Here is a 27,751-nt window from a genome sequence, read left to right on the forward strand (position 1 = left end):
TCGCAACATAGACACGACCGTGCCCACTCTGAAATTGACAAGGATATGGACCAATCACAATCTGCGTCTCGCTCTGCGAAGCCCTAGGGATTTCCGGTCCCTGGAGCGACCTGCCGGAAGCGCTGGGCGGCTCTGTAAGTTTCCTGGTGTCTCACGCGGCAGCGACAAGTCAAGATGTCAGCGCCAGAGGCCCCAGGGGATGCTCAGGGCGACGCCGACCGCGGGGACCTTTCCGGGGACCTCCGTAGTGTGCTGGTCACCAGCGTGCTCAACCTCGAGCGGCTAGATGAGGATCTCTTCAGGTATCCCGCGGCACCCCTGACCCAGGCTCGCACCCCAGTCTCAGTGTAGAGAGTCGCGATTACTGCCGCTTCCCTGTGAACCCCGCTTCTGGGGTGCAAGCTCTGCTGCATTAGGGGGCGTGTCCCTGACACCCGTCCTTGCTCTTCACGAGGATGGGTTGGGGGGGCACGAGCGACTGGGTTACCACACAAGGCAGAATCAATCAGCGAGGGCAGTGATTTGCCTGAAGGTACAGAGCTGATGGGTTTTAAAAACCAATACGCAAGTCTGATAATAAGCTCGCTGCCCTGTTGTTCATTCCATCTCTGCACCGTTAAAGGGTTTGGTAAGTCACTGGGTTATGTTTTCTCCCAGGCATCACTGAAGTTGGTGATTGCAGCATGGGCTTTTGTTTTGTTCTTTTTAGAGACGGTGTCGCTATAGTCATGGCTGTCTTGAAGTTCACCATATAGACCAGGTTGCCTTGAGACCCAAGGGGACCCATACGCGTTTGCCTCTGGCATGCTGGCAGGAGTGCAGCACCGGCCTGGAGCTCTGTGTAGACTAGGCTGGCCTTGAACTCACAGAGATCAGCATGTCTCTGCGCCCCAAGGTGTGGGATCAAAGGCATACACCACCATGCCTGTTTAGTGACAGTTGTGACCTCGACATCTCTGATTTTTATCAGAAGCTCTCTTTACTTTGGTCTCTCTTCTTCCATTTGGGTAATTACAGTCTTGGGCCAGGAGCGCGTTTCAAAAATGATAACCTCAGGCCTGGGTGGTAGGACTCAGGGTTCAGGCTCCAGCACTGCAAGCCCTCTCACCTGCTAGGCCTGGCCAGCTTGTTTGTCTGTATTGAGTTTCACAACCTCAGACCCTTGGACGGTTAGACTTTTTCTGCCTTCCTTCCTTTCTTCTTCTTTTGGGGTGGGGTTAGATGGGATGTCTCAGGGAGGGCCCTTTTAGCTCTGAAGCCAGTTCTTGGAAGAAATGCCTTGTCACTGTTAAGGAGGGCCAGTGCAAGCCTTCACTCATACAACCCAGCCCCACATCTGTTTTTGGATTCCTCATGTCCACTCAGGGCCTCAAGAAACTTCTGGCCTCTGCCTTTCCCTGGTTTGGGGAGGGAAAGAAGCCATGGACTTGAAACTGCCCAGGTTGAGTTGTATGGACTTGCTTCCTGTACTCCTGCTGTAAACTGAGGGAGCGAGCTCATTATGCTTGACTGAAGTCCACAGAAAGTTTGGGTAGATATAAAGGCTGAAGTTTTATGCAGTGATGTAAGAGATTTGAGACCACAGTCCTTGGCTTTCCTTGGGTTCTGAAAAAGGACCCAAGTAGGTCTTTGCTACTTTGTGAGTTCCTTTTTCCTGCCCTTTACCCATCCATCCCCACCCGTTTCACCCCCTATCACTAGGTAAGAGAGAAAGAAAGGGGAGAGAGATAGAGATCCCTGAATCTAATTTCTTTCCTTTTGTTTCTTTGAGCTTGACTACTGGCAAACCAAGACCTACCTCCCTGAATGACCAACAACCAACCACTGACCCCGACTCTTGGGGCTCTAGCATTTATATACCCTCTGAAAAGTTCCCAGAATTCCAAACACCACATAATTTCAGAAACTGTCTGCGGCTGGTTAGAACACGATGTAGTCCGAAGCAGCCCCACCTCCTCGTACCTAGGATTAAAAGAAGAACATATTCTTATAATATTGTGTGTATGTTTGTTTTTAAAGAAACCAAACTTCCAGAATTGTCCTTACAGATCCAAATAACCTTAGGTCCTTTACTTGAGACTATGGAATCCAGAGCACTCCTCAAGTCTCTTCCACTTTCCTCTCCCTACAGAGGAAGGCATTACTGGGTACCCACGTCCCAGCGGCTCTTTGGGGGTCAAATTGTGGGCCAAGCCCTGGTAGCTGCAGCCAAGTCTGTGAGTGAAGACATCCACGTGCACTCCCTGCACTGCTACTTTGTTCGGGCAGGTAAACCCCGTACCCTGGCTCCTCTCTTGCAGCCACTCTCGGTAGCCCAGCAGTTACGCCTCCCCTCCTGGCTTTGAAGGCTGACTCAAGAGAAAGGGAAAGAGATGGGAGAAATCAGAGAAGGGGAGAGAGAGACACGATCACCTGAAAGGTACCGAGGGGGCTGAGCGTGTAGCTTATTGGTAGCGACTTGACTAGCGCATGGGAGGGTCTGCACTCCCATCTCAAGCACCAAAAGAAGCAGGGAGGGGAGCCCATCGCATTGCTCAGGTCTGTAGTCTCAGCACATGGGAGGCTGCACAGGATCTGGAACCAGCCTCCATCCTTATTGCATTCACTGAGACTCACTAATTACATGTTCTCTCTTTGTTAATGATGTGGACTAATGCTTATCTGTGCTTGGTGGGCCTTTCCTTGTAGCTTTTTTGTTTATTTTATTTTGAGATAGGGTCTCAGTGTGTAACCCTGGTTGGCCTCAGTCTTCATTACACTAGGCCTGGCTCTGTTCTTTATTCATTCTTTTTGTTTTGCTTTTCAAGACAGTCTTACTGTGTATGCCTGGCTAACCTGGAACTCATTGAGATTTGCTTGCCTCTGCCTCCCAACGGCTGGATTAAAGGTTGCCACCATACCCAACCCTCATTCATTAAAAAAAAAAAATATATATATATATATATATATATATATATATATATATATATATTTGGTTATTTTTTTAATGTATGTGCATATGTATATTGCCTAAATGAGTTTATATGCACCATGTTGCTTTCTTTTGTCTGAGTTGGCCACAAGAGAGTACTGGATACCCTGGAATTTGGAGTTACATGTGAGCCACTAGGTAGGAGGAACCAAACTTGGGTCCGCTGCAATAACAAAAAGTTCTCTTAACTGATAGACCATCTCACCATTTCCTTATTCATTTTAGTTGTTCTGAGAGAGGGTTTTACTATGTAGCCTGGCTGTCTGGCCTGAGACTGACCATTTAGACCAGATTGGCCTCAAACTCACAGAGATCTGCCTCCCTCTGGCTCCCAAGCATTTGGGAGTGAGGGCCTGCACCACCATGCCTAGCTCTCTTCTTCGTTCTTTATCCTCTTCTAGTGTCAAGACTGCTATTGGGCTAGAGGGTCGGCAGTTTGGAGATTCAGTTTCAGCTTTATAGTAATTACCAGGGTAATCTTGAATAAGTTCCCTTCTTTTGCTAAGGTGACTGTGAAACAGAGGAGGGTGGGACCAGAGATATTTCCATAGCATCTTTTAGACTCTAAAAGCTCCATGCTCCGATACAGGGGAGTTCTCATTGCAAAGGCTTGGTCTGGGCTAGTGATGTCACTCAACAGTGGCATGCTGCTTGCGTAGTGGAGGCACAATGGCAGCCTCCACTGTGTAGCCATGGATGAGCCCAAAGTTCTGATCTTTCTGCCTGTGTCTCCTCGGTGCTGGGATTGCAGGTACACACCACATCTTGTTTATTTGGTGTTGGACAGAGCCCAAGGTTTCCTTCATGTTAGGCAAATCCTATACCAACTGAACCGCATCCCAGCCCAACTCTCGCCTTTTTACATTTGCATGCCGGAAGAGGGCATCAGATCCCTGTATAGAAGGTTGTAAGTCACCAGGTGGTTGCTGGGATTTGAACTAGAGAATGTCTGGAAGAGCAGTGCTCTTGACCCCTGAGCTATCTCTCCAGCCCAGTTTTGTTTGTTTTTAAGCAAGGTTACCAAGTCAAGCTTGGAATTCTGATCTTCCTCCCTCACCTCCTGCATGGTGGCTCTTGGCATTACAGACTGGTACCTAAATATGCCGGTTGGCTTTAGTTTTGGTTTTAAAATAGGGGAACACTTCATTTCAAAAAAAGAATAAGTTGACAGGCACATACCTTTAATTTTGGCACTTGGGAGGCAGAGGCAGGCAGCTCTTTGTGAGTTGGAGTTCAGCCTGGTCTACAGAGTGAGTTCCAGGAAAGCCAGAGCTGTACAGAGAAACCCTGGCTTGAACATCCACCCCACCGAAAAAAAGTATGTGCCTGACAGAGTGGCACATATCTTTAATCTTAGCACTGAGGAAGCAGAGGCTGGCAGATCTCTGAGAGTCAGAAGCTATCCTCTACAGAGTAAGTTCCAGCCTAGCCAAGGCTACACAGTGAGATCCTGACTTGAATTTAAAAAAGAGAAGAAAGGAAAAGAAAAAAGTTAGTAGAACAAGTGTTTCAATGAGCCTAGCAGAAGAGGTTGGTGTTTATCTGCAGAGAAAGGCTAACATCCTAGACACAAGAGGTAGATTGGCCATATCAGGTACTTTCCTTGGGGCAGGAGGTACATTTCAGTGGCAGAGCATGTGTCTAGCATGCATGAGGATGACCCTCTTCAGCCCCAAAGAGCAAGGACTTGTTTAATACCTGACAGCTCTTGTAAGTCCACCTGTTTCTGACTTTGGACCAAGTGGAGAAAGCCAAATGTGTGTCCCTAGCCAATCACATGGACTGTCCCCATCTAGGTACATCACCTGCAGCTTCTCCGGGCTCACAGCTTCCAGACAGGGCACACCTAGCGCAGTCCCTGCTTTCTACTGTAGACACATCCCACTCCCATGACTGCCTGGGCCTCTGCCAAACGCGAGTGACAGCAACATACTGAGAAATGTATCTTTAAGAAAGAGAAAAAGATGGGCATGAGGGTTCACACCTTTAAGTTGAGCATTTGAGAGGCAGAGGCAAGAGGACTGCCCTGTCTTCAGGACAGCTTAGGCTACAGAGTGAAACCCTGCCTCAAACATCAACAACAAAAACCAAAACCAACCAACCAAACAAAAAATTAGGATGACTAGAACAGAGGTGTCTGTCTCCCTGACTCTGATGATAGGGCCGATGTATTCACTCCGGGTCACTGTGTCCCTTATGTCCACTTCAGGGGACCCAAAGGTGCCGGTGCTGTACCACGTGGAGCGGACACGAACAGGAGCGAGTTTCTCAGTGCGCTCCGTGAAGGCCGTGCAGCATGGCCAGGCCATCTTCATCTGCCAGGCCTCCTTCCAGCAGATGCAGCCCAGCCCCCTGCAGCACCAGTTTTCCATGCCCACTGTGCCCCCACCAGAAGAGCTGCTGGACCGTGAGGCCCTCATTGACCAGTATTTAAGGTGAGACCTGCGACCCCAGAGAGGTTTTTTGTTGTTGTTTTTAATTTTCAAATTTCTTTTAGTCTTCAGTTTTCATGATTCTAAAAATCAAACCTAGGGGCCTCGTGTGTGCTAGAGTGTTCTACCACCATGCTACACCCCAGACCTTAAACCATTCACTACTTCTGCCCATAGTAAAAACCACATTTAGGCCAGAGACAGGCAGGTGTGTGAGAGTTGAAAGCTAGCCTGGTCTACCTGGGGAGTCCCAGCTACACAGCCCTATGTGGAGAGATCCTGTTTTTAAAGTAAAAAAGAAAGCAGTACTCAGATGATTAGATTTAGATGCATTCTGAGTGTCTACATACTCTCCATTTCGTATTAAACAGTTAATGTTGCATGTGTGTGGTGGGCTTGAGCTTGTGGATGTGGATGCCACAGCATAGGGGACGCCGAGGGGGGCTGTTCTCTGGGGATGGAGCTCAGGCCGTCGGGTCTGTATGCCATCTCACTGCACCAATCTTTTTCATTTTTATTAGTGTGTACTGTATGAGGTAATGGGCTTCATTTTGACAGTTTCATGCATGTGTATAATGTATTTTTATTTTATTACCTCTCTTGCTCCTTTCTCTTCTCATATAGTCCCAGGGCAGTGTTTTCAAAGTGGCTCCCACTCATTAGGAGCCGTGGATCCCCTAAGTGGGTACTGATTGTCTACTAAAATTATAAACTAGATCCCAGCACTTGGGAGACAGGCCCAGATGGAGCTCTGTGATTCCTAGGGTAGTTGGGGCTACATAGTGATACCCTATCTCAAAAAACTGGGCATGGCTGAAGACATGGCTCAGCAGAGTTTGGTTCCCAGCACCCACACGGGGCTCATAACCACCTCTAATTCCAGTTCCAAAGCTTTGACATAACCTTCTGGTCTCCATGGGCTCTAAATACAAATATGGTACACATACATACATACATGCAGGGAAACACGGATCCATATAAAATAAAAACAAATAATTTAAAAATTACATACAATTACATATAATTTAAAAATAATATATATGTATATGTGTGTGTGTGTGTGTGTGTGTGTGTGTGTGTGTGTATGGGTGGCCTGGGAGGTAAATGCTGTAATAGAGCATGTGCTTATCATGACCAAGACTCCAGGTTTAACCCCAGTACTGCACTTACACATATATAGAGAGATCTATATGTATACACAAATATACATTTTATATACAGTAGATATAAACAGCAAAGGAGTTATTGGAGTCCACTGTACAACTAGGGTAAGAGCCCTCTGTGCAACCTCAATTTCAGCTGTGTTTCTTTTTGCATTAGCACATGTGTGTGGGGTCATAATGTAAAAGGCAGAGCTTACACTCAGCCAGCAGCCGGCGCAGGCATGGGATAGCTTTATTGTTATGAAAATGTTGGTTGGGCCAGTGAGACGGCTCAGCAGGTAAAGGTGCTGTACCAGTCTGATGACCTGGGGTCAATTCCTGGAACCCATATAAAGGTGGAAGTAGGAAACTGATCCCACCAGGTTGTCCTTTGATCTTCACATGCATGCTGTAGTACATGTACGTATTCCCCTCACCCATCTATAATAAATGAAATAAACTCATTTAAAAATTGACCCTGGGTTCAAATCTCAGTACTTGACTCCAACAATAAACTGCTTTTGCAACCACTGGGTTTTCGGTCCCTCCTGCTTTAGGCCTATGGTGCAGGAGCTTTGGAGCTAATGTATGGCAGGTTGAGCATCCTTCTCTGGGACCCTGTGCCTAGCATGGCCAGTCGGTATCTTCACTTTATTGTCTTCTAAATAGCTCTGGATCTGGACACAGACGGACACATGGATTCTGGCAGGGACTGTGCCTCTGTTAGTTTTACCTGCTCTAAGACTTCCCTATCCACCAGCCTCTCAAGGCCCTTGATTCTTCACCTAAGAATGATGAAGAATGGAACAGTCATTTCTCCAGCTGTGCTAAAGGGGTGGTGGTGGTCCTGTTGCTCGTGTTAGACACTGGGGCAGTAACAGGGCGTGCAGCTGGGTGTGGGTTAAGGAGCCTTAATGGCCAGGATTCCATCCCTAATAGCTGTGTGAGTTTGGGCAAATGCTTGCCCACCCTGAACCCATACTTTTGGTTATAAATGGAGCTAATCATAACTCCCCCCTCAAGGTTTCTGTGGAGATTAAATAACAGGTGTACAGGCTCTTAGCTATGTGGGGGTCCTATGTGGATATTATACCACTGACAGACAAGAATAAAGCATGGAGCTTAGCACGTGCAGAAATAAAAATAACATTATTGTTAAAGTAGCCTGAATTTAGGACTGCGCTCCTCTATAAGGTAGCAACTAACCCTATAGGCTATTTCAAAATTAATGGATGAATTGCATTAATGAATGAAGACTTCTTTTGTGTGTGTTGCTAAGGATGAAATCCCCAGGGCTTTGCGCATGCTAGGCAGGTTCCTTGCCAAGGAGAAACAGCCCCATCCCACATCCCTCATTGATTTTGTTCTATAGTTACGGTGGCCACATTTCAAGCTCTCAGTCTCATGTGGCTAGCGACTCCCACAGTGGACAGTGGGGATGAATAGTCCATCAGATGGGGTGGCAATGCCAGAACCTACTAAAAACACGAGGGTTTCCACGGACATGGTGTCACCTCAGCACACAGGACTCCCAGCTGCTTAGGGTGGAGAATGAAGACACAGTGGGAGGCTTTCTTTGACACTTCACAGTAACGAAGTGGTTAGATGTATGTCCGTGGGTCCAGACTGCCTGGCATCAGATCCTTCTTCCCTTCTCTGAGCAGGCTACCTGGGTTTCCTGTGCTCACCTGTCTTAGCAGTTGGAGTGATGACCACACTCGTGTGAGGTCGTGGCAAGGGCTGAGTTATGGTCGTGTGCAGTGCTTGGATCAGTGCTTAGACCTTAACGGTGTATGAGAAACAGGTCACATTACTCTGTTGCAGATGGGGAAAATAGGCTCCTCGGAGAGATGACTGACTCGCACAAGGCTGCATGGCTGAAGTGACAAGGAAGGGATTCGAACACTATTGCTTTGTCAGCTACATGAGGAAGCTTGGCAGGACAGAAGCCGGTGGCAAATGGTGGGGTGAGAAGAGGCAGCACAGAGAAGCTCCCTCTCCTTGGGCTTCCTTGTCCCTGTCTTTGCTTTCAGGGACCCCAACCTCCACGAGAAATACCGAGTGGGTCTGAACCGAATTGCTGCCCGTGAGGTGCCTATTGAGATCAAGCTGGTGAACCCACCCACCCTGAGCCAGCGACAGACACTGGAGCCCAAGCAGATGTTCTGGGTGCGAGCCCGGGGCTATATTGGTAAGAGGACCCATGAATTGGAGGAAAGCACTCCCGGGGTCTAGGCCTTGCCACTCACTTGCCCTCTGTCACATGGGTATACCACTCTCTCTTTGGCTTGTTTCCTAATCTGAGTTATGTGGAATATGGCTCAGTTTCCACCAGAGCCCTTACCCTTGAACATGAGAATGACGAGGTGACTGTGATCCCATTGTTGGACCTTTCTGGAGGAAGCATGGTACCTTGCTGAGGTTATATAGGTCAGCAGCTAACCGTAGATGCCTTTGTGCAGGTTGGTTCCAGGACCAGAGAAGAGTGGCTGGGGCTGAGAGACTTGGGTGACTGGGCTTGCATTTGACTTACCCCAGTCCTCCCTTAGTCCCCATCTCCCTACTCTCACACGCAGCCCTACCCTGGGCCAGGTGCCCTCGCTCAGTGACTAGTCTGTGTGTGGTAGCCCTTTTCTCCCTCGCCTCCCTGCAGGTCCTGAGCTGGAAAGGCCAGGAGCCCAGGGCTGACGGCATTGCGCCCTGTTGCAGGGGAGGGCGACATCAAGATGCACTGCTGCGTGGCTGCGTACATCTCTGACTACGCCTTCCTGGGCACCGCACTGCTGCCCCACCAGCCCAAGTACAGAGTGAAGTTCATGGTCTCGCTGGACCACTCCATGTGGTTCCACGCCCCGTTCCGAGCTGACCACTGGATGCTCTATGAGTGCGAGAGCCCCTGGGCTGGTGAGTGTGGGCGTGGGCCAGCGTCCTCGGGATGGTGAGGAACCTGCTTTATTTTTGGATGCTCCTGCCTTTTCCCACTATCTGGGGATGCTGCACAGAGCCCTTGTGCTGCTGCTCCCAAGGTATTTGTGCTGTCTCGAAAAGCATGGGAGCATGCTGGCAATGGTGACTTTATCTCAGAGACCCACAGTGCGGGTGGCCAGACCACTTTAGAGGCCCTACATGAACTTGGGCAAATCCTTTCTGAAGCTTTTTTTTTTTTTTTTTTTTGCAGGGAGGGGCAGGGTCTCACTATGCAGCTGACTTTCCTAGAACTGAGACCCACATATCTCTGTGAATGTGCGTGCTGCTGTACCCCAGAATTTTTTTTTTTTTTAAACCAGAGTCTCATGTAGCCCCTGCCAGTTTTGAACTCTGTATGGAGTGGAGTCTGGCCTTGAACTCCTGATCATCCTGCCTCCACCTCCCAAGTGTTGGGAGCCACCATGCCGTATCTCAGTTCTTTTCATCTGAATAAATAGGCTCCTAATAGACAGCACTATCTGACCCTAGTGAGCCATCAGACGGCCACTTGAGGGAGCTGCTTCTAAGAAGATTGCATTGTGCCCCAGAAGGTCCTGGGTCGCCTCCAGGAAACTTGCTTTTTTTAAAAATCTCAGATTAACCTCAAACTCACTATATCACTAACGGTGACCACTACTTAAGCCTCTCCCTCCTCTCGAGTGCTAGGATTACAGGTGTGTGTCACCATGCCCAGTTCATGCAGTGCTCAAACCCAGGGTCCCTTGTATGCGGCAAGGACTTCACTGAGCTACATCCTCACTGAAGTGTGGGTTTTTGTTGGTGGAGTTTTTGTTGTTTTTTTGTTTTGTTTTGTAAGACAGGGTTTCTCTGTGTATCCCTGGCTGTCCTCGAACTCACAGAGATCTGCCTGCCTCTGCCTCCCCAGTGCTGGGATTACCACGACCACCCAGCTGCACACTGTTTCTAAGGAGCGCCCTGGCCGATTCTTCGAGTTAGCACACTCTGTAGTCTCTAAGGATGTCACTTCTAGATGCTCCTTGCAGGGAAAGAGAGAAACCCGGACTCATCAATGTCTGGTGTTAGAGCCCGGGCTTCTTTTATAATGAAGTACACTTCAAAGGAAGAAAAGCTTTGCTTTATAAAACGGAGAAACTTAAGCAACTCCCTGTAGTCGGGAAAGGGTTACTCAAGTATCAACAACATGACAGGACAAGATTCTGACCTTGAAGTTGGGACGCTCAGTCAGCTTTGGCTTGATCCTCTTTGTACTTTAGTGTCATTGTCTGGAAAACAGGACAAGGAATGAAGCCCACGCTCTACAGCTACAGTGGGCTCTGCTGTATGTAAGGAAACCCGAAGTTGGCCTCCTGAGGATAACTCTGACTCAGGCCAGAGCCACCAAGGGAAAGAGCGAGCCTCTAGATGGAGCCCAAAAGGAGGCCACACCTCAAGGTCTCAGGTCCTCTCTGGGCAACACCCCCTGGTGGTAGTTTGGGTGAATTACCTGCTGGGAGGACTTGAATTGGGATTTCTGACAAGTGGCCAGTTTGTCAAGTCTTTTGAGACTGTTGTCAAAGCACCTCTCTCTGTGATCCTTTTGAGGAAGCGAGCACTTTCCTCTTGAAAAGTGCTTTTAAACCATGAAATGAAAGCCTCCCAGTGTTGTAACAGGCTCATGGTGGGTATTCCGATGGGCTCTTGTGTGGGGCAAGCTCTGCCTCCTGTCAAACCCCTTTGCAGACCAGGCAGGCTTGTACCGAAGTAGAGTCCATTCTCACCATTCTCCTTGCCCACAGGTGGCTCTCGAGGGCTAGTGCATGGGCGGCTGTGGCGTCGGGATGGGGTTCTTGCTGTGACCTGTGCCCAGGAGGGTGTGATCCGATTGAAGCCTCCGGTATCAGAGAGTAAGCTATAGTCAAAAAGGACTGACTCGACCTGGGGCTTAAAGGACTCTTTCACTGCCATTCCTGAGGCAGGAGTCTCAGTTGAGAGCTGCGCTTCCTGCCCTTACATCCAATAAAGAGATTGCTAACACTGGAGTAGCTGACCTTTAATGGAGCTACAGCCCTCCCCATCTTTGAATTCCAGGACTCCAGTAGCAGTTCCCAGCCTTCAGCCAAGCTGTGTCACTGGTTTAGGGGCCTATGGAAAAGCGAACATTGACTCTGGCCTTGGCCACAGCCTCCCGTTGTGGTAGGCTGAGGATCCCCATGCCAAGACTTCTTCCTGGTATCATCCTAGGGTAACCCCAGCCAAAGCCCTTTCCGGCCCAGCCTGGGAAAACGAAGTTCCTCTCAGTCTGCTGCACAATCTTTCTGGAACTATTTTATGGGGGCCCAGAATGCCTTTCAGCCTACAGTTGCTCACTGTCCTCAGCCCTTGCCCCCTTGCCTGGGGCAGCCCCTTTTCTAAACGTGGCCTTAGGACAAGCACGAGTTAGTCCAGCACCTCTTTGATGAGCAGCTCCTTGAGGCTGGGGGGTGGGGTGGGGGTAAGGCCTGCCTCCTGTAGGGCCTGAAGCTGGGCCTCTGACTGCCGTTTGTCCAGGCCCAGGCGCCAGGAGAGCCGGACATGGGCCTCGAGAAAGGGCGCCAGGAAAGGATGGGGTTTCTTATCCCCCAGCAGCTGCAGAGCCTTCTCACTACATGCGCGTGCTTCCCCAGGGTCCTCCAGCTCCTGATGGCACACAGCCAACCCAGCCAGAGTCAGCAGGGGCCGGTCGAGGCCAGAAGGGGTGCCCAGCTGGGTCTGCAGCTGCCAGGCGTTGGCCCACAGTGCCAGAGCCTCGCGATAAAGGCCAGTGCAGGTGAGGCTCTGTGCCCGCCGTAACTCGGGCAGCACGAAGAAGTCCTGTAGGTCTGGAGCTTGGCGTAGCTCGGGCACTGCCTGCAGGTGGCCTAAAAACTGTTCAAAGGCCCGGCTACGGCGGGCAATGGTTTCTGCAGTAAAGTTCCGGCGCAGGCGCTTACGGGGGAAGGAGATGGCAGCCATGGGGCCCCGGAATTGTCGCTGCAGGTTTCTGTGCAGCCGCTCAAAGTCCGAGTAGCGGCGGGAGATCTGGGCTGGCTGGCGATCTGGTGGCCCCGGGCCCATCACGGCGAGGGTGTAGAGCTGTAGGGAGAGTGGAAGTCAGGGCTGATGTAAAACATTTGTGGGTCCCTTCCCTCCCTTCCACAGTCCAGGCTCTGCCCTTCCACCTCACCTCTTCCCTCTGGGACTCTCTAGGAGGGAGGAAGCCGCAGAGCAGAACTCACTCCCATCTTACCTGAGACTCCTCTGAAATGACCCAGGCCCAAGGCAGCACAGGGGAAAGAAAGACAGAAATGAGCTTCAGTGACTGGGGCCGCCACCCTGTTACTGCTTCTGGGAGGTGCTCCCTGGCCCTAGGGAGTTAGTTCTTGGGAAGGTCTTAGGGAAACCCAGGAATAAGGTGAAATCCAGACCCATCTTTCGGGCCTACAAGCCACTCTGAGAGGCAGCTTGGAACTGTGTGCCACTCTGAGTACACAGTTGTGCCCACATTACTGGCCAAGCTTTCAAACCAGACCGAAGGATAGGTCTTCAGGCAGCCTCATAACCCCAAATCAGCCTCCTTCCTGTGGCTTCAGGCAAAGCAGGAACTCTCAGATCTGCCTCTGCTCTAGCGAAAAGTTCCTAGGTCAAGGTCATGGTTTGCTCAGGTATCGAATGTACAAGTATTGCTGCTCAAGGTATTTAGGTGGCACACACTGGAATACACTGCATCATAAACAGGATGATTCCAGAATCTGTGTCCTTTCTGGTTTTGGCCCTTGAGACAGTCCCACTTGTGGCCCATGATGGCCTCTAGGTTCACCAATCATCTGATCCAGCCTCCTGAATGGTAAAATTAAAGGCATATGTCATCATGCCCAGGCCCTTTAATTCTTTTTTTTTTTGGGGGGGGGGGTGCGCACGCGTGGTTGTAGTTGTTGTGTTTGGGCACACATACCTGAGCCTGATACCACAGCTTACAAATGGGGGTTAGAGGGAAACTTTCAGGGTTTAGTTCTCTTCTTCCATTATGAGATTTGAGGGCTGAGCTCAGGTCATGGAGTCATGACAAGCGCTAAGCTATTTTGCCAGCAAGACTGTTTGTTTTGTTTTTTGAGATAGTCTCGTGGGTCCCGGCTAACACTGCAGGAATCTACCACCACACCCAGTGTGTGCAGAGCTAGGGAAAGAAGCCAGGGCTTTTGTGCAGTGCATGCTAGCCAGACACTACCAACTAAGTAAGCCATACCTCCAGTCCTCAGGAATACAGTGAGTCCAGGGTCTGTGTAGCCCAGGCTAGCCTTGAGCTCTTGGTGAACCTCTTGCTTCAGCCCAAAGTACAGGGATTTACAGGCATAAGCCGCCATGAATGTCTGGCTGGCTTTCTTTCTTTCTTTTTCCTCTTCCTCCTCCTCTTCTGCTTCTTCCCTTGAGATGGGGTCTCCCTTTGTTTCTTGGTGGCTTTGACCTCCTAGGCTCAGGTGATCCTCCTGCCTCAGCCTTCTAAATAGCTGGGACTACAGTCATGTGTTGCCATGCTCATCCTTTATCTTTTTGTAAGCACAGATTGGTACCTCTCTTACACAAGTCATCTCTATTTTGAGGAAAGAGGCAGAAGTCTCAGTTCAGAGCACTCCTCAGCATTTGGCAAGGTTTACTGAGCCCTAGGCATGTTACGTGACATCTTCAGCCTCAAACTGTATGTTTCTGGGGAGTGAATCTAGGGCTTTGCCCATGTTAAGTAAGCATCTACTGCTGAGCCACAATCTTCAGCCCCTGCCTCTAGTACTTTTCAGACAGGGTTTCATGTAGCCCTCAGACATGCTGTGTAGCTGAGGATGACCTCCTCCTGATCCTCTTTTCTTTACACATTAGAGTTGTGCTTCACCATGCCTAGCTTTGTGTGTGTGTGTGTGTGTGTGTGTGTGTGTGTGTAATTTTTACTGTGAGACAAGGTCTCATTGCCTGGGATTGCCTTAAATTCACTATGTAGCAAAGGCAAGCCTCAAACTTTTGACTTCAGCCTTCCAAGGAGATAGGGTTACAGGCCAAACCAGTGGTCTGGCAGGCTCTATGCTTTTTACCTTCTCTTTACCTCTCCTTTTTTACCTTCTCTATAAAAGCTCTATTCTTTTTACCTTCTCTTCTGTAGTTCAATAAAGGTTCCTTTTAAACTTATTTTATAAAGAGAAGGTTCCTTTAAAAAACAATGTTATGAGAGCAGGCAGGGCCAAGGGAGGAGGATTGACTGCTCAAGGACTACCCAGATTACACAAGAAGTTCAAGGCCACCCTGGTACACTCAGACTCTGTCTCAAACATTAAAAAGAAGCTTGAAGCTTGGCAGGGCTGCACACACCTGTAATCACAGTGCTCAGGGAGGCAGAGGCAGGCAGATCTCTGTGAGTTCAAGGCCAGCCTGGTCTACAAAGAGAGTCCAGGACAGCCAAGGCTACACAGAGAAACCCTGTCTCAAAAAAACCAAGAGGAGGAGGAACAAGAAGATTGAAGCGGGGCATGGTGGCACACAGCTTTAATCCCAGACTCAGGGAGGCAGAAGGAGACAGATCTCTGTGAGTTTGAGGCCAGCCTAGTCGTCAGATCAAGTTCCAGAACATCCAGGGCTACACAGAGAAACCCTGCCTCAAAAAAACCAAAAGGAGGAGGAGGAACAAGAAGAATAAAGTCAGGCATGGTTACACACAGCTTTAATCCCAGACTCAGGGAGGCAGAGGGAGATAGATCTCTGTGAGTCTGAGGCCAGCCTAGTCTTCAGATCAAGTTCCAGGACAGCCAAGGCTACACAGAGAAACCCTATCTCATAAAACAAACAAAGATTGAGAATATAACTCGGGGGTAAAGCCCTTGCCTAAGCATGCACAAGGCCCTACTTTCATACCACCCTGTCCCTCAGGAGTTAAGCAAAGAGTGGTACAAGTCACATTTAAAAAAAAAAATGTTGGGGGCTGGAGAGATGGCTCAGTGGTTAAGAGCACTGTCTGTTCTTCCAAAGGACCCAGGTTCAACTCCCAGAACCCACATGGCAGCTCACAACTGTCTGTATCTCCAGTTCCAGGTGGTCTGACACCCTCACACCAATGCATATAAAACAATGTTAAATAAATTATATATTAAAAATTGTTTAATTGTGTGTGGTGTGTTATGTAGGAGTTATATTTGTGCACATTTGCCACAGTATCATGGAAGTCAGAACAACTTTGGGGGTTAGTTCTGTCCTTTCACCAGAGGTTCTGGGGATCAAGCTCAGGTTGTCAAGCAAACGCTTTTACCCACTGAGCCATTTCCCTGAGCAACATTTTAAAGGAGACCAAAACCGTAAGGGTGTAATAACTCCTGCTGGGGAAACAGTAACCTGGATGACCACTATGTGTTCCCACAGATCCGAGAACAAGGGGAGGATTAGCTGGGACTAATGAGGACTGATGCCAAGCCAACGGCTTAAACGGGGCACCTGCAAGTGCTCCTGTATTAAAGGGCCATGCTGCCACACCCAGACATTTTTCTCAGTTGTATCCAATGGGCTGCTAAATAGTCCTGTTATCCCAGTTAGGTTTACCTGGTCTTTCTTCTTTTGAAGATTCACAGTGCATTAGGAAAGCAAAACAAAACATTTACACCCCTCAACTCTGTACTGTTCAAACATACTGACTAGGTAATGTTTCCTTTCTTTTTACTCCCAGGCTGGCTTTGAACTCCTGACCCTGTTGCGTCCACCTCCCAAGTACTGGGCATATAAGCCTATCTGCAGGCTTCAACTCTTTTCTTGTTTTCTACGGTTGTTAACACCCCAAGAGAAGCTGTGTTCTACAGGACACATGAAGGGGGCACTGCTCTGCAGTATCCTTTATGTACACGGGTTGATTTTTAAAGCTTTAACAAGTTAACTCTTTGAGAACGTCATCGCTGTATACAACATACTTTGATCATATTTGCTCCTCACTCCTCCCCTCTACTTTTTTTTTTAATTCTCTTGTGGAAGACCACTTTATATCCACTTATTTCACCTGACCCTTGTAATGGTCCACCAAGATGGGTAACAGGTGGTTGTAGTCGTTGGGGCTCAGCTGTAGCTCAGTGGTAGAGCACTTCCTAACATGCAGGAGGCCCTGGGCTCCATCTCCATCGCCAAAGCATGGTCTGACTGCTCTTTTGTCACCTGCCCTACGTGCTTACCCTGTGCCTCATGCTGGACCAAGTGCTTCTCCACTGAGGTGTCACTTGACCATCATCAACAGCTCTGCAAACAAGGTGTCTTTGTCTCTGTCCGCTGAGGAAGCAGGCCCCAAGAGCGGGTGAAGGGCACAGGGACCAGCCCGGAGACCCGATTCTAAACCCCTCACTCTTGATCACCAGTAGAAGAAATATGGAGACATAGGCCATCCACTGTACAGAGGAGGTGGGTTCATTTCCTAGACACCGGAGGGGACAGAAGACGGCCCCTGCCCTTTTTGAGGCCTTTCCACCCAGGTCTCCAGAGTCACCCCCATTCTTCTGAGTGGAGGGAGCTGTTCTTTGCTGACTGATTGTTGGTGTCTCATTTGTACGCATGACTCCCTTCCCATACTACAGCTCTGGAAAACTTGCCACTTAAGATTGGACCATCAGGGCTAGGAGTGTATAGCTCAGTGGTACAGCACCTACTTAGGATTCGTAGAACTCCATCCTTAACGAGTTATAAAGCGTCTTCTGTCAGTCCCTGCACAAGGTGGGAGAGTCACCGCACGGGTGTGGTTCTTCTTAGTAACAGCAATAGAGAGGGGTGGAGAGACCCAAATATGGGACAGGGCTTCAGGCCCCCCGTCTTGCTGAGTCAGAGGTAGAGGAGGGTGTGAAGATGAGGGAAGTGACAAGCTGGGAGTTGCCACTGCCTGGACCGGGACCAGGACCAGCTAGCTCAGATAGCTTTCAGTCCCGGAGGGAGCAGGGCCTGGCAGGTCTCTCTGCCAGCCTCTCCCCTTCACAGCAAGGGAAACTGGGACGCTGGATCCGGCTCTTCCCTCAGCTCCTTAGCCTGATGGTGCCGGAGGTGGGAATGCTGGAGAACAGATTCATTGGGAGGTTGCAGCTGGCTCTAGATACCTGACACTTGCAATCTAAAGCTAAGAACTGGATGAATATCCCTTATCCAAAGTCCAGACATAGTTCAGATTTTTTTTAATATTTGCATCTATATAAAATGGGATTTCTTAGAAATGGGAGCCATTGGCTAGGCACTGTGACCCACACCTGTAGTGCCAGCACTCAGGAGACAGAGGCAAACAGATCTCTGTGAGATTGAGGCCAGGACAGCCAAGGTCTCGAAAAACCAAAAAGGGGACCTATTGATTACAAAATCAATACAAGGTCTCATGCTTCCAGGACACAGGCCCTGAGCTTGCATAGCTGAGGCTCATCTTGAACCCCTGATCCTCCTCCCCTTCCACGTGCTGGGACCACAGGTGTCTGCCGCCACACCCAGTTTATGTAGTGCTGGGCAAGCGTTCTAACAACTGAGCATCACATCTTGGCTCCTACTGTAAATGTACAGCCTAAAGGTAGTCTGGGCTTTGGCTTATTTTGAGATAGAGTCTTCTGTAGCCCAAACTGGTCTTGCTATATATCTAGACTGGCCTTAAACCTCCTGACACTTTTGCCTCTCCTTCCCAACTACACTGCCACACCCAGCTGTAAAGGTAGTTTTATATAATTTCAGGGGGTTGGGATAACACCCAGAGTTCTTGAGCATGGTAGGCAAGTGCCGTATCAATGAGCTACATTCTCATATGGTGTCTGGCTTTTTTTCTTTTTCTTTTCTTTTCTTTTTTCTTTCTTTCTTTTTTTTTTTTTTTTTTTTTTTTTTTTGAGGCAGGATCTAGATGTGTGGCCATAGCCCAGGTTAGCCTTGAACTTGTGGCGGTCTCACGGTCTTAGCCTTTCACGTCCTTATGTAATCTTTTGAAAAGGGCCTACATTTTGAGCACACATCACAAAGTTAGGTATGGAATTTTCCACTTGTGGCATCCTGTTGCCACTCAAGTGCTTTGGATTCTCGGGCATTTCAGATTAGGGAATTTGAAACTACGTAGCTACCATTTTAATATTTCACAATGTCTCACAATGCTAAGGATTCTTTGTGTCTGGTCTGGCTTACCTCCTGTTATAATCCTGTGCATTGTCCTGCTCAAATGAGGAAACTGGGGCCATCAAGGTTACAGAACCCACCCATGGTGAAGCCGCTGGTAAAATATATGGGAATATGAATCAAGGCCAATCTGGATCCAAAGGATATTTCCTTAATCCTGAACCCATGCAACTGGTTCTCGACTGTCTCGTTGCAGCTGACAAAAATGCATGGGGCACAGAACAGCACACACACAGTTCTCTTAACCTCAAAGTTAGGACAGGAGGCAGCTCCTTAAAGGCTACTTTCTAAGTCTCAGGGAAACTAAGTCATTTGCTTGAGGACTTGTCCAATCTGCACCGAGCCTCTCATGTGGTCTCAGTTCTCACAGTGTAAATAAGGACAGCCATTTATAAGCGCATAGCTACAGCCCCCAGAAAGCTGTGGTAGTCCCTACTTTAGCTCGGCCACGCTTCGCTACATTCACTGCACAAGGGTCCCTGGAACCTCACTCACCACGTACTTGGAGGGAGGGTCCTTGACAACATTGGCGCTGGTCACCTCAAAGAGCAGCCGCTGTGGAACTAGGGTGTTCCGAGACTTCTTCCAGAAATCCTGCAGCTGCCGAGCCAGGAGTTGACTGCCCCGCTGTCCATCAGCTGGGGGACTTCGTTCTGCACAAGCACATGACCAGTCATATTAAGGTGCTAGCTAGCGCCAGAGTTAACGTAAACAAAATACCATGACCTCATTCACGCGAGAGAGATGGGCTTTATCCCAGCGCTTCTCTTACAGTAGATGCTAAATCTCCACCCAAAGCAGCTAAGCACCCCAGACGTTTTGTTTCCCTCGTCCTGTGCATTTAATATCTACAAAAACCCCGAGATGAGGTGATTCCCATGGTGCTGTGACTCAAGGTCACACTGCCAAACTGTCTGGAAGAAATTAAAGAGTCAAGAGTTTCAGGGGATAACACAGAGGCCCCGGGATGCTCTCGGAACGCGTCCAGCGGGGAGGCCTAACGGAGCCCCGGGGTTCCTGTCTCTGTCCTCCCGCACTCGCCTGCGTCTTCTCCCGATGTCCCATCTCCGGAGGGCAGAGAATCGGGGCCCGCCTCGTCGTCCTCGTCCTCGTCGTCCGGGTCATCTTCTGCACTGGTGAAGCTGAGTGTACCGCTGAGGCGGGAGGACAGGCCCTCGGCGTCGTCGTCCTCCAGCTCGGAGCTCTCAGGGAACTGCTCGGTCTCTGGGCCCGCCGCCGCCTCCCCGGGGCCATCGCTGGCCAGGGCGTGTCGCAGCCGGTGCAGGAGCCGCGAGGCCATGGCACCCAGGGGGGAACGCGCCACGCTGGGTCCAGGGCCGGAGAAGGAGGGGACCCCAGCCCAGAGAGGAGCCCGGGGGCGTGTCAGGGGGCGGGGCACAGGAGACCACGCCCACAGGCAGCGGCAGCCGGGATCCTGCAGGAGGCCAGCCTCTCCCTTGTCGCTCTCGCAGGCGGGGAGGCGCTTCCACCCACAGCGCCCCAAGTGCGTTCGGGGAGGGCTCCCAGGATTCGGTGCCGCGGCCCACGGCTTTAAGAGGCTCTCGGCCCAGGCCGTTCACAGCGCCGCCTCGCCGCTTCCTGCCGCCGCTCCGCCCCGGCTCCGCCCTCTCCCGGAGCTGCTAGAGTCCCAGGCCGCCGCCTTCGGGAGGGACTTCGGAGGGCACCCGGGTGAGCCAGGCCTCCCCGGAAACCGTTTCGATCGTGCTTGCTGCCCGTCCCCCCTCCTGGTCCCATCCCATCCCTCCTAACCTCCCTGGACAGCCCCAAGCTTTCCCCCTAATTTCCATACAGTGCTGTTTAACTTTATTGTGTAATTTCGCGGCATTTGGGAGCAAGGCTCTCTGAGAGAAGCTTGAAATCCGGCCTCGCCCTTCCTAGGTTTTCTCTTATGAAACAAGAATACTCATACTAAATTTTCAGCTCTTGTAAAAACCTCCAGTGCCTGGTGTGAGCGTCCCTAGGCCTTTCCAGTTTTGTTTGAGCTTCGCCTATGGGAAGTAGACAGGAGAACAGATCCAGAGAGGCTGTTACTTGTCCAAGGTTGCAGAGTTTGCCAGAGATTTCTAGTGTGGAGCTCTTGAGCTGATTTATTTTCCCACGCTCACAGGCTCGGTCGGTAATCTCTGTAGCTCTTGGAGAACTGCAGTTTATCTTTCACTGCAGGGTAGCAGCAGTCAAGAAAACGATCCCTGATCCCTGTCGCCAGCCTAGACGTCAGGCCTAGCAGGGCAGATTGGGCCAGTTAGACAAAACAAGGTATCTCACAGGCCAGGTATGGTCGCACGGTGGCTCAAGCTTTAATCCCAGTACTCGCAGAGGTGGGAGGTAGAAGGATATCTGCGAACTCAAGGGGGCAGAGGTAGAAGGAGTTCTGCGAGTTCAAGGCTAGCCTGGTGTACGAGGTGAGTTCCAGAACAGCCAGAGCTATCTAGAGAGATCCTGTCTCAAAATAAGGTATCTCACACAGTATCTCTTAGCCTGTCAGGGCACAGGAGAGGGATGGGAAGATACTTTTGAATGGAAAGGCCTTTCTGGACTTTAGTGAACAGAAGGGTCTCGGTTTTTAGGACTCATGATGTCCTGTTTTCACTATTTCACACACGGTCACAGTCGATCATAAAGGATGAAGAAACAGAGGATGGGGCTCAAGAGATGGCTTGGTGGTTGAGAGTGTGTGCTGTTCTTGTGGAGGACTAGAACTGGATTTCCAGCACCCACAGCTGGTGGCTCAGAACCACCAATAGCTCCAAGGGACCCATGCCTTCAAGGGTACATTACCTGCACACATGTGCACAAAACCCAAACACAGACACACACGTACACATGAAAAGAAAATAAATTTTAGAAAAAAGCCAACATGGTGGTGCACACTTTGAATCCCAGCACTGGGGGGCCAGGCAGGTGGATCTCTGTAAATTAAAGGCCAGCCTGGTCAGCATAGTGAGTTCTAGACCAACTAGGGTGACAGTGAAACCTGAGAAAAGGGGAGGTTTTCCCATCTTCTGGAAAGGAGAGGAGCTGAGACTTAGACTTGTTGATGATTTCCAACTTTATCCGCTCTGCATTTGCTTACAGGCAGACTGTGAGGACAAAAGAGAGATTTCACACTTTTTTCCTACTATTGGCTGATTATTCACCTTTCCTTTGGTATATGCCACACAAGGTGGGTGCCCAGCTGAGGGTCAGCCAGGCATAATTAGGCACACCTGTAATTTCAGCAGGCTGAGGCAGGAGAATCAAGGCTCAACTCAACAACATCTAAACAAACAGGAAGAAATGAAGAAAAAAGAAAGAAAGGGTGGAGAGGTGGTTGCGGCTGGAGGGATGGTTCAGAGGTTAAGGGCACTGGCTGGTCTTCCTAAATGGTCCTGAGTTCAATTCCCAGCAACCACATGGTGGTTCATAACCATCTATAATGAGATCTGGTGCCCTCTTCTGAACCCAAGTCCTGATGCTCTTGTGACACATACAAACAGAGCCATCTCCCCATCACCTGCTTTCTGTTTTTTTTTTTTTTTCAAAGATGTATCCAAGGCTGGCACCGAACTCCTTATGCAGTCTTGAATTCCCTATCTTCCTCCTCCACTTCCTGAGTAGGGCTGCCACACTGGGTTTTTTGTTTGTTTGTTTGTTTGCTTGTCTGAACTGTTGTGGTGGTGTGAGTGTGGGCTCGCATGTAACATGTGCAAGTGTGGAAGTCAGAGGACAACTTTCGGAAGTAGTTTCCCCTCCCTGAACCATACAGGGTGCTTGAGGGGAGAAGGGATACAGGAGGAAGTTATTTGACGGTTGAGGAAGATGACAGAGGGCTTCCGGCATATGCAAAGTCGGGCTATTCATAAAGAGCGGTGGGTATTTGGCCAGAGTGGAGCACCACAAGGAAGATGAGGAGAGAGAGAGAGAAGAATGAGACTGGGGCGGCTATGGTTCTGTTTGGCTACTCTCAGGGCCTTGGTTCTACTGTTTCACCAAATAAACACAGCAACGAATGAGTGAGGGGTGTCGCTGAAGGTGGTTGCCTCCCCTCTGTCACAGAGACAAGTGATCCTAGTGCGCATTGTCCAAGTTGGGCTCCTCTGAGCGTCTGCCTTGATCCTCTGCCTGGCAAGGGGGAGGCCTTATTTAGCCTGGCCTGGCTCCCCTGAGCTTTCTTGGGAATGTCTATATATAGGGGAAGAGTGCAGCCCAGTTGCCACTGTCCATCTGCCTTCCTTGGAGTCTGGTCCGCCATTCCCTGGCCCCGGGGGCTTAGTCGTCTCCATGTTCTTTCTGTTGATTTAGCAACTGTCCATGAGCCTTGCCTACCTCACTGCTTAGCCCGGACCCTTGGTTTTCAGGGTGTGTTCCCTTTTGACTCCTTCTCCCCCACATTCACTCTACAGAGGATCAGCTGAAATCTGGGCAGCCTCCCTCTTTCTCATTTTCATGACTATATGTGTATTTATTATTATGTGTATTTATTATTATGATTTCATGTATAATCTTGCATTCCAAACCTCAGGGTTTTCACAATAGAAATGAAATGGAAATAACCTCACTGTCTGTCGAATGAGCTTCTTGCTCAGAAGTGAAGCCCCATGGAGCTCAATGGGTAGAGTATCTGCCCAGCATGCACAAAGCCCTGCTTTCAACTCCCAACACCAGACAGAAACAGGCATGATGGTACAAGTGCAAAATTCCAGCATTTGGGAGACAGGGGCGGGAGGATAAGGAAGGTCAAGGTCATCCTCAGGTACATAGTGGCACCCACAGACATTTATAAAAACAAAAGTTTTAAAAGAACCACTGGGGCTGGAGAGATGGCTCAGAGGTTAAGAGCACTGGCTGCTGTCTCTTCCAGAGGTCCTGAGTTTAGTTCCCAGCAACCACATGGCGGCTCACAACCGTCTACAGTGAGATCTGGTTCCCTCTTCTGGTGTGCAGGGGTACATGCAGACAGAACATTGTATACATAATAAATAAATAATCTTGAAAAAAAAATCACCAAGGCCAGGGATGTAGCTCGGTTGGTAGAGTGCTTTATAGCATGCACAAAGCCATGGCTTGGATTCCCACCCAGCGCTGCATAAATCTAGCGTGCCTATAGTCTCAGTGCTTTCGGAGACTGAGGGAAGAGGGCTGTTTAAGGCCAGGAGTTGAAGGGCAGCTCGGTTGACAGTGGAGACTCTTTTGAAAAATAAGTCAAAGGACTTAAACAGGCCACCGCATATACCTGTAAATTCCGGGACTCTGGAAGTTAGAGGCAGGGTTCAAGGCTACCTTCAACCACATAAGGATTTCATGGGGTGCATGAAATCTGGCTTCCCAAGGTGAGGGGGGAAGAATTCCTCTTTAGACCTGTATGGCTTATGCTTTAGCCACATGGGGGTAACAACAGTTCCTACCTCACCGGAGTGAATACTGGATGAGATCATGCCATTGGGATGATCAGTGCAGTGTGGGGGATGGGTAGAGGGAGTTGGATTCTTGCTGGCCTAGGCATTGATTCCCCCACTTGGGCCAAGCTAGGCAACTCATTCATCAGGGCTCACATTTGCCATTTCCATTGTGGAGGAAGGTGTGTTTTGAGGGGCTTCACCACCTGCCCACAGTCACATGGCTCAGAGGAAGAGACAGGTCTTGAATTTTGGACTTCGAGCCTGGGCACCCTCCCTATTTTGGAGCAAGTGTCCTGCGGGTGGGGAAAGGAGCTCCCTAAGACACTGTGGAGCATGGCAGGCTCTCCTCCTAAGAATCTAGGAGTACGTCAGAGCCTGCCACCTGCTCAGAAGCTTAAATTTCCCTGAGAAGGCCCTTGGCTAAATTAGGTAATGGGCTAGGACTCTGGGAGGGGTGGGGCTTGCTGACCCCTGGATCTGATTGGTCAGGGTATCCAGTTCTGGGGAGGAGGGAGGAGAGAAGAGAGGATGCCCCTACAAATCCTGGGGTCTAGAGAGATCTGGGGCACCTTTGGGTGGTGAAGTGTGGAGGAGGCGACCCACAGCAAGAGGAGTCCCAATCACCAGCAACCATGGTAAGGACACTTCACTCTTTTGTTCACAGGCTCTTCTGGGCCTCTGTCTGTCCCAGAACTGTGTGTTCTGTGGCAGCAATGTAGACACTTGAAGGTGGAAGGTAAGAGTTGCTGGAACCCAGGTCCCGGAAGACATCCTGTGAAGGCTGTGACTTCTCTTGGGTAAGGGGGGCTGGTCAGGATATTCCAGGAGTTGATCCTCAAGGCTTGTGACTTCCTGGCTACCTTCCAGGGCTTGAGACAGTGCTATCGTGCAGCCTGAGCTGTGTGGAAAGGGCCTTAGACTGTCTGCTTCATAGACCCGAGGGCAGAAAGGAGTCACCTAGCAAGTAGGCTTCACAGGCCCAGCCAAGCCTGTGGCAGCCAGAGAGGGAAGGCTTTGCTCTAAGAAGCCTGAGGCTGATGGTTAGTAGGGGGTGGGTGACAGGGGTGAGTTAGAGACCCTGAGCATCCACAGAGGGGGGGTGCTTTGCTGCCATTTTCTTCTGAGTTCCCCCTCCACACTTCACTTGAAGGAGTAATTGGACTCCAGAGACCAGCTGCCTTTGCCCATGCCCAACTAAAAATAGCCTGTCCTCCTGGATCAGGCCAAGGAAGGAGTTGAGAAGAAGGACCTGGGCCAGCTGGCTGAAGAGTGCCTTAGGACTCATCACCCCTTCCTCACCACCAGCTCAAGTCCAAAGCCCTGACCCAGATGGCCTAGCTTGGATGTGACCTGGAAAATTTCACAGAAACATTACTTTCAGGGTCACATGTGGCATTACCCACGTGTAAACCCAGTACTTAGGCAGCGGCAGGGGGAGTGGAGAATTTGAGGCTACAGCCTGAGTTCCAGGCTAGACTATCTAAAAACCAAAACCAAAACGCTGAAAGAGAACAAAATCATATTATTTTCACGCTGAGGCAAGGAAGGCCCCATCACATTTGACACAGTGTGAGGGGTGTTTACTCTGATGACTGAGTGTGAAATTTCGCCTCTGCAAATGCTCTGAGGCGAAGCTGCCCATCTCTTCCTGTGGTCTCAGCATCTGGCCGCTTGGCAGATGTCCTATGACTCTGTATTACATTATTTAGTCCAGGACAAATATTTACTGTCCAACTGGTCAAGTATCAGGCAGCATTAGGGAATAGGGGAAACTAGAAAGTCCCCCTTGAATGGTGCTAACACATTCGAAGCCCTCCCTCACCCCTGATTTCGTAGTATCCCTGCAAAGTCACAGGAAGACTTGCCAAAGGTCACTGCTGGGATGGGGGCGTTTCCTGAGGATGAGCGAGAAACTATGGGCACAACCCGTGTCCCCTCAGCACTGGGAGCGCGCACTGAGGGACACCTGGGAGGTGCCGTGCCACAGGTGTGGAGTAGTTTTGGAGGGCCCAGGAGAATGAAACTCGGGTGAGAATGCCCTTCTGCACTCTGATCCTCTCCCTTTCTTTCCTACAGACGGACCAACAGGCTGAGGCCAGGTCCTACCTCAGCGAGGAGATGATCGCTGGTGAGTGAGAGTGAGCGGTCGGGGGAGAAGAGGTGTGAGTGGGGCTGAAAATCCGCTGGCCTCACCTATTCCTCCTTCCTTCTCCCCCCGATAGAGTTCAAGGCTGCCTTTGACATGTTTGATGCTGATGGTGGTGGGGACATCAGCGTTAAAGAGCTGGGCACCGTGATGAGGATGCTAGGGCAGACACCCACCAAAGAGGAACTGGATGCCATCATTGAGGAGGTGGACGAGGATGGTGAGTTGGGCCTTCCCCGGCAGGGCACACGGCAGGGAGAGGCTCAGCGCACTCTGGGCTGAGCTTGCCTCCTCCCATCCCCCACTGCTCCTTGCAGGCAGCGGAACCATCGACTTTGAAGAGTTCTTGGTCATGATGGTGCGCCAGATGAAAGAGGATGCGAAGGGGAAGAGTGAAGAGGAGCTGGCAGAGTGTTTCCGCATCTTTGACAGGTGCCTGGGGCTTCTGGGATCACAGACTTGGGAGAAAATGGAGCCCGCTGGCCTGATGCGAAGGAGCATGGCTGGCCAGGGTGGAGTTGTGATCCTGTGTCCGGCTCTGTCCCTCCCTCCCAAAGGAACATGGACGGCTACATTGACGCTGAGGAGCTGGCTGAGATTTTCAGGGCTTCCGGGGAGCATGTGACAGATGAGGAGATCGAATCCCTGATGAAGGACGGCGATAAGAACAATGATGGCCGCATTGACTTCGATGGTGAGGGCCAGCGGATGGTCTTGGCTTTGTGGGTGGGGCTGGGCACAGCTGAAGTTTCCTCTCACTCTCTTGAGGGCCCACAGGAGCCCTGGCCAGGTCTTTGCGCCCTGAGTGGTAACCCTGACCTCGTCCCTCTTCTCCGCAGAGTTCCTGAAGATGATGGAGGGTGTTCAGTAAAGAGCCGGCCTTCTCTTCCATCCAGATTGCAGGTCCCCTGGGCGTGGCCAACTCTACCCTTGCCTATCCCACCCCACGAGGGAAGGGCTGCTCCTTAGAGCTCTGTGGCTGGAAGGAATAAAAGCTGACAATGTAAAGCTGGCCTGACTGACCAGGAGACTGATTGAGGGCAAGGGGTCTTAGGGCTCTCCTGGCTGGCTTGGTGCTCAGAGCGTTCCCGGGAGAGGCTGGGCATAAAAAGGAGCGGGGCCCAAGACTTGGGCGGCGGGGTGCGGAGCTCAACCGGCTCTGCAGGTTTGTGGCGGCTACCCGCAGCCGGAGCTGGCCTAGGTAGCTCAGCAAGTGGGCCGCGCTGGCACCTGGTGCTGGAAGAGGGGCCCCGCCGCAGGTTGAGCCGGCCGTCTGGGACGGAGAGGGTGAGGGCGCGCGGAAGCTGGAACCCGGGAAGGCGCAAGGCTTCTTTTCTTCCACCGTTCGTGGAACCTCTGCGTTCACCTTCTGCAGGGCCCCCAGCTGACGAGAAGGGGGTCTGTCCATCCATCCAGACAACGTTACTGCCGCATGCAATACTTCGCTCCAGGTGCAAAGCTAGAAACGAGCATCGTTTCTGTCTCTGACCCTCATCTCCCTCTCCTCCCCCTCCGCTGAGCTCGAGAGGTCCAAGGCCATGACCTAGCTAAAAGGAAATCCTATCCCGAGGTAGGGTTCT

At 50.5% G+C, this 27,751-nt stretch overlaps 3 protein-coding genes across 11 annotated transcripts; 2 read left to right on the plus strand and 1 right to left on the minus strand.

Moving 5' to 3' along the window:
• The first annotated feature begins 96 nt into the window (after positions 1-96).
• Positions 97-11,512, plus strand: Acot8 (acyl-CoA thioesterase 8). Of its 3 annotated transcripts, none has more exons than XM_021638526.2 (6): positions 97-302; positions 2,132-2,268; positions 5,181-5,406; positions 8,579-8,736; positions 9,255-9,449; positions 9,724-11,512. In XM_021638526.2, the coding sequence occupies exons 1-6, from the start codon at positions 175-177 to the stop codon at positions 9,750-9,752; spliced, it is 873 nt and encodes a 290-aa protein (XP_021494201.1). In that variant the 5' UTR covers positions 97-174; the 3' UTR covers positions 9,753-11,512. The 3 variants fall into 3 exon arrangements, with proteins under 3 accessions (XP_021494201.1, XP_021494192.1, XP_060238832.1); XM_021638517.2 differs by having other exon boundaries at positions 98-302; positions 11,270-11,512; XM_060382849.1 differs by lacking the exon at positions 2,132-2,268 and having other exon boundaries at positions 127-302; positions 11,270-11,512.
• Snx21 (sorting nexin family member 21) lies at positions 10,591-20,103 on the minus strand. Of its 4 annotated transcripts, none has more exons than XM_021638538.2 (3): positions 19,668-20,103; positions 19,122-19,279; positions 10,591-12,584 (listed from the first exon to the last, which is right to left on the minus strand). In XM_021638538.2, the coding sequence occupies exons 1-3, from the start codon at positions 19,924-19,926 to the stop codon at positions 11,910-11,912; spliced, it is 1,092 nt and encodes a 363-aa protein (XP_021494213.1). In that variant the 5' UTR covers positions 19,927-20,103; the 3' UTR covers positions 10,591-11,909. The 4 variants fall into 4 exon arrangements, with proteins under 4 accessions (XP_021494213.1, XP_060238833.1, XP_060238835.1 ...); XM_060382853.1 differs by having other exon boundaries at positions 12,418-12,584; positions 19,129-19,279; XM_060382850.1 differs by lacking the exon at positions 19,668-20,103 and having other exon boundaries at positions 19,129-19,267.
• A 12-nt stretch (positions 20,104-20,115) lies between these two features.
• Tnnc2 (troponin C2, fast skeletal type) lies at positions 20,116-27,179 on the plus strand. Of its 4 annotated transcripts, none has more exons than XM_021638561.2 (7): positions 20,116-20,315; positions 24,690-24,822; positions 26,102-26,153; positions 26,248-26,391; positions 26,489-26,603; positions 26,729-26,865; positions 27,011-27,179. In XM_021638561.2, exons 3-7 carry the CDS (start codon positions 26,144-26,146, stop codon positions 27,040-27,042), a joined length of 438 nt encoding a protein of 145 aa, XP_021494236.1. In that variant the 5' UTR covers positions 20,116-20,315; positions 24,690-24,822; positions 26,102-26,143; the 3' UTR covers positions 27,043-27,179. The 4 variants fall into 4 exon arrangements, with proteins under 4 accessions (XP_021494236.1, XP_021494246.1, XP_021494256.1 ...); XM_021638571.2 differs by having other exon boundaries at positions 24,690-24,761; XM_021638581.2 differs by lacking the exon at positions 24,690-24,822.
• The last annotated feature ends 572 nt before the right edge of the window (positions 27,180-27,751 follow it).

Source organism: Meriones unguiculatus, chromosome 4 (assembly GCF_030254825.1).
Source record: "Meriones unguiculatus strain TT.TT164.6M chromosome 4, Bangor_MerUng_6.1, whole genome shotgun sequence".
NCBI lineage: Eukaryota > Metazoa > Chordata > Mammalia > Rodentia > Muridae > Meriones > Meriones unguiculatus.

Coding starts and splice junctions, on each gene's coding strand:
- Acot8 (XM_021638517.2), top strand. CDS start 175: ATGTCAGCGCCAGAGGCCCCAGGGGATGCTCAGGGCGACGCCGACCGC. Junction 5,407..8,578: donor CTCATTGACCAGTATTTAAG/GTGAGACCTGCG, acceptor CTTTGCTTTCAG/GGACCCCAACCTCCACGAGA. Junction 8,737..9,254: donor GCGAGCCCGGGGCTATATTG/GTAAGAGGACCC, acceptor GCCCTGTTGCAG/GGGAGGGCGACATCAAGATG.
- Snx21 (XM_021638538.2), bottom strand. CDS start 19,926: ATGGCCTCGCGGCTCCTGCACCGGCTGCGACACGCCCTGGCCAGCGAT. Junction 19,280..19,667: donor GACATCGGGAGAAGACGCAG/GCGAGTGCGGGA, acceptor GTGCTTGTGCAG/AACGAAGTCCCCCAGCTGAT. Junction 12,585..19,121: donor ACCCTCCCTCCAAGTACGTG/GTGAGTGAGGTT, acceptor CTCTCCCTACAG/CTCTACACCCTCGCCGTGAT.
- Tnnc2 (XM_021638552.2), top strand. Junction 26,392..26,488: donor TGAGGAGGTGGACGAGGATG/GTGAGTTGGGCC, acceptor TGCTCCTTGCAG/GCAGCGGAACCATCGACTTT. Junction 26,866..27,010: donor TGGCCGCATTGACTTCGATG/GTGAGGGCCAGC, acceptor TCTTCTCCGCAG/AGTTCCTGAAGATGATGGAG.